This window comes from Leptidea sinapis, chromosome 44 (assembly GCF_905404315.1).
Source record: "Leptidea sinapis chromosome 44, ilLepSina1.1, whole genome shotgun sequence".
In the NCBI taxonomy this organism is placed as follows: Eukaryota; Metazoa; Arthropoda; class Insecta; order Lepidoptera; family Pieridae; genus Leptidea; species Leptidea sinapis.
Window position 1 is genome coordinate 7,271,543 of NC_066308.1, and position 11,604 is coordinate 7,283,146.

Consider the following 11,604-nt stretch of genomic DNA (forward strand, 5'->3'; position numbering starts at 1 on the left):
GGCGGTTGCCTCACCTCTCCCCATCCCGTGAGCCTCTTGCCCGTTTGCCCCCTCTCATATAAAAAAAGGACGTTCAGCTGATAGTAAGTTATACGCCCTGCCCATTACAATGCAGTACCGCTCTGGATTCTTGAAAAAATCAAAAAAGCTGAGTGGTACTGCAACTGCGGTCGTCACCTTGAGACAGAAGATGTTAAGTCTGATTTGCTGGTTAGGTATTTTTATTAGGTACTATTGCACAGGATGCCGGCTAGATTATGGGTACCACAACGGCGCCTATTCCTGCCGTGAAGCAGTAATGTGTCAGCATTACTGTGTTTCGGTCTGAAGGGCGCCGTAGCTAGTGAAATTACTGGGCAAATGAGACCTAACATCTTAAGTGTCAAGGTGACGAGAGCAGTTGTATTGCCACTCAGAATTTTTGGGGTTTTTCAAGAATCCTGAGCGGCACTGCATATTTATCTGCAGGGCGTATCCATTACCATCAGCTGTACGTCCTGCTCGTCTCGTCCCTTATTTTCATAAAAAAGACACATTAGCAATACAGTTATATAAACTGAATGAACTTTGGAGACATTCTTAAAACAGATATAAAGAACTATTTAAAGTTTCCCACCTTGATGAAAAGTTCGCTTTTAGTCCCTGGGACGAGAGAAAAAGGTGGGTGATTCTCTCCCGGCAAGCCGTCTTTTTCCAGTCACTATAAGCGAGCTATCCATCCAGTTTGGAAAAAGCCCAATCGCAGCCCAATAAGATGGTCCGCCCAGATCCACACATCTCTGGATACCGGACTTCATGACGCACTGCACGTAGCCAAAGCAGACACGGATGGCGAACTATTGTCAAAAAGTGAATCCTTAGAGAAATCACGACCCTCAGTAATGAGGGTTAAAATGCGAGGAGCAGGCGATTAGTAGGACATTTTCACCCGCTATTGTCAATATACCAAGGATGAGAATAACCTACTTTTCTCTCTAGGTGTGTAATATACTATTTCCACTTTACAATAGCTTCATTCAAGAATCAAGACAGAGAATGTTGTTATGCAAAGCATTGTATTTATTGTACTAATAAGGTTTAACATTTAAATCCTCAATAATCTTCTTGTTCAAAGTAGCCAATTCACTTAACGCCTCTTTCTTTATGGGTTCATAATCTGCTTTTAGTGTAATGGAAGCAATATCCTCTTCGAGAACCATCTTTCTGCTTTCCAACTGTACCTCTTGATCTTCTAAACTATTCAGTTTTGCATACATTTCGTTGCCTTCAAGACTTGCCTGCAAAATTAAATGTAGTCTGTTAGCAATTTCTTTCGTATGATATAGATACAAAAACATTTCATAAAATAAAAAAATCTCTCATTGACACCTAAAGTAGTAATTCCCACAAGGCAATTAATTATACACCCGTATTGAGAGGCAAATTGTTAAATGCACAATTAAAATTTTGGACTTATTCTTGATGCATTGCACAGTTTTACTATTTCTTTACCATTGTGTTTGGATGGGACAAACAAATGAGTTCTATAGAGTTAGTATGTCCGTGATAAATATACATAAATACAAATATATTTAATTCTAGCTGACCCGACAGACGTTTTTCGTACATAATAAACAAAATAGTGTTTTTTTATGAATCTGACAATAATATTTCAAAACATCAAGAATTATTTCGTAAAACATGTTGCCTGTTGTTATAATGAAAACTGTCAAACTGTGCGTAAACAAATTCTCTCATAGAAAATATACCATATCCATACAAAACAAATATTGGAAATAAAAATATGAGTCCCAAATCGAAATAAAAACAATCCTATCTCTCAAGTTGGACTTAACAACACTCCATGAAGTAATCCCCATCAAAATCCGTTGATTAGTTTAGGAGTAACTGGAAATAAACATCAGGACACTGGATTGATATATAATAAGATTATCACGAAAATCATAGATTCAACACCAGCAACTACAACAATCAGCAAAAGATTTAAATTACATGCTTGTTTAGATGTTGTGTAAACTATATTATGATTTTGACTAACCTGCAACTTTTTCAATTTGTTTGATGCTTCCAATACAGCACTTTGCGTGGGACCCAACTTGTCCTTTATCTGCTGCAACTCAATTTCAAGAGTTTTTTTCTGTTCTGCACCTATAAATATATGTATAAAGTAAATATTGAATACATACTTTGTAAGTTCTTTTACGTATAACAGATTCTTACCCTCATACTTAAGTTTGTCCAGATCGGTTAGTGTTATAAGTTCTTCTTTCATAACATTCGTCTTTTCTGGTAATGTTTTTAGTTCGGAAGCTAGTCTTTCACGGGTTGCTTCGGCCTAATAAGTCAAAATTTTATTTATTGAAAGACTTGCAAATACTTATTTATAGTTTTATGTATTTTTTTTTATTTATGACAAGTATTGGTTACTTGTCATGGTTAATAAAAAAATATATATTACATTTTATTACTTATATATCTTATATATCTTTACTTATATATCTATTTTCTGCTTATATAAATATTATAATTTCTTTCTACTTATATATATATTATAAATACCTTCTTAAGATTGGCCTGAAATCTTTCATAATCTTTGGTTAGCATTTCCACTGTCTTTTTACTGTCATCATAAGACGATGTATACCCATCTTTTTGTTTTAAGTTATCTATTTCGCTTAAATCTAAATCAATATTAGAACTGCTGTGCTCCAACGCAAAGACAATGTCTTTCTCTAATTGATTAATTCTCTCCTTCTCCTTGCTCAGATTCTCTTCGTATGAAGATATAAAGACATCCATTGTTTCCTCTCGTTTCTTAAGTTCACGATATTTTTGATGGCGTTCGGAATTTCCTTCTTCTAAATCCTTTCGTGAAAATGTATATGTAATGTATGTATGTATAAATATAACGTTGGTTAGTACCAACGTTATATTTATACATTCATACTGCAACAGTCATGATTAGTATCATGTCATATCAGGTTATGTATAAAATACTAAATTAGCTTACGATTGTTATGTAACGTGCATATCATCGTATGGTGAGTCATAGGTCTCCTAAATACATCGCTTTAAACAGTATTTGCCAACACATTTGTTGAGCGATGTCATTGAAGTTACAATAGTCCAATATAATAAATGAATTAAGCTTCTTGTGTATAAAATATACATGTGTCCAAAAATAAGCGCGTACACTTTTCTAAAAGGTTGGCATGCTCCTTGACTCCTGTGATGGACCCGTACCCGCATTGGTTCTCTTCCATAAAAAAATAAATACATCACACCAATCTAAGGATATATGAGATTTGGCATATTCTTGTTACATAATTAGTTTGATATACCTGTTCTGCTTGCTCGATCAATTCTTGAACTTTTTTTATTTGTTCTTTTAAATTGGCTGCGCTGCTGTCAAGAGATGCAATAGCTGCATTATCTTCCCGAACCTGTAGCATAAATTGTTTTTGACTGGCGTTATAAGTAAAAGAAAATTAATGCAGATTTGATTCAATTACTTGTAGTAACAATTTCTCTCGCTCCTCTGGAGGATCAAGTCTATTATTAATTTCATGCTTCATATTATCTCGTTTTTCTTCAGCAGCTGCCAATCGCTTACGTAATTCCAATAGTTGTAGTTTTATCTGAAAAAGTAATTTATAGAAGCTATGAATGGATTATTGATTACAAATAGTACGCAGCAGCATGAGTGAATCGGTTCTTTTACTTGAGATCCAGATATTTCTCGGCTGAATTCCTTCTTTTCATTATTTAGCATTTCAATTTTTATTCGAGCTTGTTCCACATCATTTCGAAGGGCAACTGCAGTAGCTTCCAACTCATTGTATTGGTCTTTATGCTTCTGTGTCATTTCGGATAAAATACTCGTTAGGTTTGACTGCTCCTAGAATTTTTTTTGTATTTTATAATTTGTACTTTTTATCAAAATAATACAATCAAAGATGTATGAATATATTACCTTGTCCATTTGTTCTCTTATCTGCTTCAGTTGATTTTCTTTCCTCTGTTTTTCGACAAAAATTAACTCAACTTCTTCCTGCAACTTTTTGTTACTTTGCTCCAAATATCTAGTTTGTTCCTCGACAGACTGATTCGATGCTTCGCCGTTCGCAATTCTTATTGCTGTATTGTAGTCTGCTAATCTCCCCTGTAAATCTAAAATATTTTTTTATTATGCATCGTAAAAATATAATTTTGAAGATTTGTTGATATTATGCAAGCAAATTGAATTCATTTGGAATGTTAAGACTTAAATGATTTTAACTCTAATATTCTATCCTTAATCACTCGCTGCGTATTTTAGAAGTATTCTAAAATCAAACCTGTCAACTCCTGTGCCAATTCCTTAACTCTCTTCTCATAGTGCTTCTTTGCTGACTTCTCCCTCTCTCCTGCATCAGCTTCTTCATTTAGCCTTGCGATTTCTGCTTTTATCTCCCGAATCTTCACTTGCATAAGTTCCTCCCAGTACCTTTTATCCTGAAGCTGTCTCGTACGGAAACCTCTAGCAGTGCCGGTGCGAAGTCCTGATATACCTTGCTGGGTTATCGGCCTGTCAATCTAAAAATAATGTGTAATGATCTAATAGATATAATTTAAACCATATAGTATATACTAGAATATAGATTCCAATAAATTACGCGGGAATGTTATAACATCCTTGTAATAATAATATAATCTATCTTCTATAAAAAATATCAATGTTTGTATGTTTGTTCTCTCTGGGTTACGAAACCAATGATCACACAAATTAAATTTGAAAACAAAATATATGAACGATGCGCGACTCGAACCCGCGACCTCTCGCGTTCCGCGCAAGCGCTATTTTCACTGTGCCAACCGTTCGAGTGACGTATCATTGATAAATCTAGTATCTCTTGTTCAACTCTCAGGTTGCCTCAGTCAATACATCTGCGAAAAAGTTTCAGCGTCGCGAACAGGGATAAGGAGTTGGAGGACATCCCAATTTATCATATATATCAACCTATATGCAGGTTGTTCTAATGAGGGACTCATTGAGAATCACATCTGTATAAGATTATAATGCTTATAATGCTTTCTTATATGCTTACTATAACGGCGCTTTTTTATAATTTATATTCTATGTTTTATGGCAATCAAAGCGATGGATCAATTATGATCCCCTCATGTGCTTTATGATTTCTTTGTCTTTGAGAAATATGGAAGTCAATGTTAGGACGTCCATCAAAATTGGAATCAAAATTCTAAAATGTATAAAAATGCCGCTCTGGATAAAATAAAAATTAAAGTACATCAGAAAATCACCATAGAAAACCCAGTCATAGCAGTCTGTTGCCTGGTCGCTGTCTGAGGAGCTGGTCCGAACCCAGCGGTGGACAAACCAGTGCTCCCTCTGTATGCAGATGTTGGGCGCATGCTGCCGCTCCTGAAAGTATGAGAGGCAGACGTAAAATTTCCCTTTTCTTTAATTGATTTCAAGTTCAGGCCAGGGTACACAATCAAATTGAAATATTTTTATTCAAAATTTCCTAAAGGTATGCCTAATATTTTCTGACGTCATGCGCACGACGTATTACTACATAGACACCAGGGGAACATAAATATGGTAGCGGTGATAGTAATGTCTTTCATAGCGGTTGAAATCATGTGTCATCCTAGCGACATGTACCAGGACCTCATATGCAGTTAAGAGGTTCATGCACATTGCACATCTTAAAATTAAGCTTAGATTAAGGATTGGTTTCCGCTGTGCTCTACGGACCGCAGGCATAGTTGCAAGGTGCGGCAACTAATATTACGCCCAAGGGGGCGTACTCGAGCCAGTCTCGAATAAACGCCACGCTGACTTGCCACATGTTCTGATAAACTTTGCTAATAATTGAATTACCGGGTTGCGTACTAAGTGTTCAGATCACATGATAATTATTATTATCCGTAAGTATTATATATTTTAATAATTTCAGACTAAAATAACACGAAGCGTATGTTAGAAAAATTTGAAAGATGCTATTGAGTATCAAGATGCCAATCAAACAAAAGCATCTAACTTGCCTTACTAAAAAGCTATTGTTCTTTGGTGCGGTATTTAGTTAGACCAATCCTTAATCTAAGTTTCTATGTTTATTATTAGACTACACTTATTATAAAACCCACATACGAATAAATATTACCAGCATTAAACACAACATAGACAACTAGATATCGTTGGGTTTGAATTAATACGTGGCTACCTAACATGTAGATAGCTGTGGTTACTTGATAAACAAATCTACAAAATATGAATAAAATCTTTCTGGCAGTATTACCTCTAATAATTATAAAATGTTCGTGTCGTGGTGTTAGTTACCAAACTACTCCGAAACGGCTGAACGATTTGTTTGATAATTTGTGTGTATATCGGGTAGGTCTGAGAATCGGCCCACATCTATTTTTCATACCCCTAGATGTCACCTACCCTAAATGTATTTTTTTATTCTTATTTTATTATTATCCAGAATTAAAAAATACGTGTGTATTTTAACTTTAAATTTTCTACCGCCTACGATTAACACCTACTTTTGTATCGCGATTTAAATATTATTCTATTCCATCCACAAATCCTCTATAAGGTTGCAAGATGGCAATCGACTACAATAATTGGACGTAATTCCAGAAAAATGTTCAAAACCATAATCATGTTGAAATTAATTAAGAACACAAAACTGGTCACGTGATTCATATTAGCGGACTGACAAAAATGGCAGCCCTACTGTCATTCTTTAAATGACACGATGACCAGTAGCCCAACCCACATGTATGGAATACACTAATACTTATTAAATTTCTTAAAATGTGATATTTGTAGCTTGAAACGTTTTTCAGAAACTACGTGCAATTGGAGTACGATATATTTGGTAGGTCTGAGAATCGGTTACATCTATTCTTTATAACCCAATTTTTTTTAAATTAAGTACTTTATATGGCAATATGTCAGTTAGTTAAATATATAAGTATCTAAATTAGTATCTTTATATCATAAGCAATATTTGATCAACAAAATGTTACTTACCTTGACAAAACTGAACCACTGTTGGTATATTCTCTAAAGCCCCGCCTGGACAGAGGTCGCGGTGCGTCAGACCGTCGGCTACTCTGCTCTGACTCGTCTGAATAATCCATAATTATTGACGTCGCACTTAATTTATTTTATTATAATTGGTATCGCGGACCACGCGCATTAGATTTGTTGTTTACTGGTTGCCATGACAACCAATGACACACGTAAACAGCCGTTTGAAGGAAATGAAGATATAGAACTAGTTTTTATGGAAGAGTGTTATAGGCTTTGGTTTCAGGCTAGCGAATCCACTGACCTCTACTATATACCACTGGACTGGCGGCTGTCAAAGTGCTTTTGTGCCTGATTGACATTCGCCATTTTGGCGCTGATGGCCATTTAGCGAGAGTCTGCGGTACTAAAACTATTGACGACAACCAAAGCAAACATCGATAGATGGTGCGACTCTATTTACAAAAAAGAAATTGTGTACTTTATTACGTTGATTCTTGGAGTATAAATAACACGGAAAACGAATAAAAATAATTCAAAATGCAAAAATACTTCAGAGTATTGTATTTACCTTTGCAGCCATTTGCATTATACGTCAAAATTAGTTCTCTGGACACTCGCGAGTGATGCTTCAAATAGACAAAAATACGTATACGTTTTAAGCAACTATTTGCTTTCAAACTTAGCCGGATTATACCAATCGCCATGCTGTAATTACTACTATTTCAAACTTAGGTATTTCAAATCACTGCACGTTTCATACTTATGTTTCATTTTTACTTAGGCAGTTCCGCGTCTCATTACGTAGTATTTACATCCTCTTTGAAATATATCTGCAACACATTTCCGACCAGGGGTGGGACAGACGCCTTAAAGTGACGTTTTCAGAAGGCTCTTAGTTGGCCCGAAAATGAAAGCTTTGTCAGCTGTCACTCGCTTTAAAACCTTTAAAATTTTCTTTAATTGTGTCACTGCCCACTGGTCATCAAATGGCGGCTACTTCTAGCGTTTGCGCATGTATGTAGCTCTCGTGTTCCATTTTGCATATTTACACTACTAAACCTATCCTTTATGTTCTGACAATATTAAATAACTAAATGTACGCGCAATTTCAACATGGAAAAAAATTGCAATACCTACATTAATTTTATAATTTCGAGCATATATATAGTTATTTTCGGGGCCAATCTCCAGATGGCGCTAGTTTTCAAATAGACAGCTCATAATGCGTAGAGAGGGCTCTCTTTTCCCTATATATTATTCTCTTTGCTTCCGATAGTTCACCAGCACTGACGTTTGTTCCACATATAAATCAAGTTCCACAGTAAAGTAGTTTTTTTTATAAAAATGGCTACCTATCTATCGTCACATCTGCCACCCTATTCGAGAATTTGCTACTTTGATAGATCTTCATGACGTTCATAACAGGTTTCTTGAAGGTGGTATCATGGGTATGTGCTACCGTCCTATAAACACCGCACAAGGAATCTCAGTTCAAGATTCATAGTCATTTGTTGTAAGTGGAAAAAAATTATTTGAAAATCGCATTGAAGAGAGGAATGCCAGACGTCCAGAGATAGTGATATATGATATCCTAGTTTTTGGCATGTTGTGCGAAGGTGGAATCGGTGGTAAGTCAAATAAAATTCTATAATTAAAATGTGTGTAGGTAATAGGTGGGTACCTAGACAAAATATAATGTACATAATCGAATACTTACTGCCGTATTGTTTGTGTAACTCGTGCTTAAGTTTTTATTTTTCAAGAGGTTTATATTACTGCTGAATATCTAAATGATCGGACAGCCTGGGTCTAGATTGTGATTATTTTATAGCGATAGAAATGACTGTACAATATTGTATATTTTTATTGAAAAGAGCGCAAAAAAGAATGCTGGGAGAGTTTCTTGCGCTGCTTCTTCTCTCTCAGAGCGCCATTTGTTTCCGAAGCGGTAGTAGTGTCTAGTAGTTATTAGAAATGACATCAGAAAGAATTCTAAAGGAATCAATTTTGAGAAAATTTTTGAGTCAAAATTGATTCAATTTTGAGTAAATACAATAAACTAGCGTATAGACAAACAAAGCGTACGAGAGAGAAGAACATTTCTAACTATATTCGAATCTATAGTTTTTTTTTTATGACAATATAGGATGAGACGAGCAGGACGTTCAGCTGATGGTGATACACAATGAAGTGCCGCTCAGGATTCTACAAAAACCCAAAAATTCTGAGCGGCACTATAACTGCGGTCGCCACCTTGAGGTCTCATTTGCCCGGTAATTTCTCTAGCTACGGTTACGGTTACGCTAGCCCTTCAGACCGAATCACAATAATGCTTGCACATTACTCCTTCCCGGCAGAAATAGGTGCCGTGTATTAAATTTAACTGAATCAAAACAAGTCGTAAACAGTCAGCCACGCTTGGCATTAGCTCTTTATTTTGATGATTTTAAACTAGCTAACCGCTAGCTAACGCAAACATTGACAAATCAATAGTAGTCGCAAATTTTCGGGCTGTCAGGTAGTCTACATTAGTATATTCTAAGTCTATGGTAAATACATGCCTCCTACTTTAATACATTATTTTAGTACTGTCTACTAAAAGCTTTTATTTACAAGGCTGTGGAAGGAGCTTCCTTGTGCGGTGTTTCTGGGACGACACGATATGGGTACCTTCAAAAAAAACGCTTACAACTTCCTTCCTTCCTTCCTTATAGGACGGCTACGCTCCGGTGATTGCTCTGGTGTTGCAAGAGAAATAGGGCGGCGGTCATCACTTAACACCGTGACCCGTACGCTCAATTGTCCTCCTTTTCCATAAGAAACTGTATTAATTTATTTATTTTAGCTTTGGCTTGGAAACTGAAAAAAAATAGTTGACGTTTAAGTAGGTAGGTACCTACACAGGTGACTATATATTCTTCATTTGACCACTATTTTTTTTTTTATAGTTTTTTGGTTATTTAAGTAAATGGCGATTTTCTGGAAGAAACCGGTGAAGAACGGTTATGTCCACCAACCTTCAACGGTGACTCATTTGATAGAGCAAAGTTTCAATTTTAGTGATATTCAACTACCACTTGACCGCACATAACGAGCGTAAGGTTTACGTCGAATGAGTTATTAAACCGATTATTTACTCACGTGGTTTACGTGTAGAAACTTAACAGTAATCTGTGGTACGGTCTCTACATTCGGCAAGAAAGCTCAACTGCTTTTGACTCTTCTGGAATTAAGCCGTTAATAAGGTTTAATAGTATGCTTATTTAACGTTTACACTCCGAGCAATGTTATAGATATGAACCGCTTTCAACCATCATGAACCGTTAAATTTAATACCTGTTCTTAGCCTGATGTTGAAGGTATCCACGAAACCCTATGGAACCACTCATAGCGAATGTGAACCTCGAAAACAACAGTACACATTACCTGACCGACACAACAGTAGGTATAAGAGCAATCGTGGTTGAACAGGAATATTAAGGAACAATAGATATCTTCTTGAGCATTATTATTTTACGCTATTAATTAGATGGTGTGTAACATATATATAGTGTTCCACTGACGTTAGCTGTGAAACGTCTTATTATATACATTTGAAAATGGTCACACTACTAGATACTTACTACACATAAATTCAGATAGAGCCACAAATCGCCACATTGACAAATGAAGGAGCTCCGAAGTGTGCAATTCATTCTTAGTATTTGGTTCTGAATCTTAGCCAAGATAAGTACACTACTAGATCATTTCTACAGAAAGAATTTGATAGACCCACAAATCGCCACATTGACGAATGAAAGGGCTCCTAAGTGTGCAATTCATTCTTAGGATTTGGTTCTGAATCTTGGCCAAGTTAAGTACATTACTAGATACTTACTACACATAAATTCAGATAGAGCCACAAATCGCCACATTGACAAATGAAAGAGCTCCGAAGTGTGCAATTCATTCTTAGTATTTGGTTCTGAATCTTGGCCAAGATAAGTACACTACTAGGTAATTTCTACAGAAAGAATTTGATAGACCCACAAATCGCCACATTGACAAATGAAAGAGCTCCGAAGTGTGCAATTCATTCTTAGGATTTGGTTCTGAATCTTGGCCAAGTTAAGTACATTACTAGATACTTACTACACATAAATTCAGATAGAGCCACAAATCGCCACATTGACAAATGAAAGAGCTCTGAAGTGTGCAATTCATTCTTAGTATTTGGTTCTGAATCTTGGCCAAGTTAAGTACATTACTAGATACTTACTACACACAAATTCAGATAAGAGTCACAAATCGTCACATTGACAAATGAAAGAGCTCCAAAGTGTGCAATTCATTCTTTGTATTTGGTTCTGAATCTTGGTCAAGCTATGTGTCTAACGGCCGTTCCCAATAGTCAGACTATCTCCGGTTGTGGCCGACTTGAAATAAAAATCGTAACTGTCGTGGACTATTCTGTCCCAATAAACTTATCGACGGCAACTCACCTTATCCGTACACGCTGTCTGTCAATGGGAAGACGTATAGCTTACCAGCGATAGAAGTTTGTATGGAAATTGCAA

At 36.0% G+C, this 11,604-nt stretch overlaps 1 protein-coding gene across 3 annotated transcripts; it reads right to left on the reverse strand.

The window, feature by feature from the left end:
- Positions 1 to 1,036: 1,036 nt before the first annotated feature.
- LOC126977239 (intraflagellar transport protein 74 homolog) lies at positions 1,037 to 7,229 on the reverse strand. 3 transcript variants are annotated; one of them, XM_050825968.1, is made up of 11 exons: positions 7,046 to 7,229; positions 5,302 to 5,422; positions 4,338 to 4,575; positions 3,974 to 4,170; positions 3,722 to 3,892; positions 3,513 to 3,638; positions 3,342 to 3,443; positions 2,560 to 2,865; positions 2,221 to 2,335; positions 2,039 to 2,148; positions 1,037 to 1,277 (listed from the first exon to the last, which is right to left on the reverse strand). In XM_050825968.1, exons 1-11 carry the CDS (start codon positions 7,153 to 7,155, stop codon positions 1,068 to 1,070), a joined length of 1,806 nt encoding a protein of 601 aa, XP_050681925.1. In that variant the 5' UTR covers positions 7,156 to 7,229; the 3' UTR covers positions 1,037 to 1,067. The 3 variants fall into 3 exon arrangements, with proteins under 3 accessions (XP_050681925.1, XP_050681924.1, XP_050681926.1); XM_050825967.1 differs by having other exon boundaries at positions 3,722 to 3,898; XM_050825969.1 differs by lacking the exons at positions 3,342 to 3,443; positions 3,513 to 3,638; positions 3,722 to 3,892; ... (2 more) ...; positions 5,302 to 5,422; positions 7,046 to 7,229 and having other exon boundaries at positions 2,560 to 2,982.
- Positions 7,230 to 11,604: the final 4,375 nt, after the last annotated feature.

Bases quoted from the DNA above. Each gene is read 5' to 3' on its own strand.
- LOC126977239 (XM_050825967.1), bottom strand. From the start codon at position 7,155: ATGGATTATTCAGACGAGTCAGAGCAGAGTAGCCGACGGTCTGACGCA. The intron at 2,149-2,220 runs GTAAGAATCTGT...ATATATTTATAG, and splicing joins GGACAAACTTAAGTATGAGG to GTGCAGAACAGAAAAAAACT. The intron at 1,278-2,038 runs GTTAGTCAAAAT...TTAATTTTGCAG, and splicing joins ACAAATTGAAAAAGTTGCAG to GCAAGTCTTGAAGGCAACGA.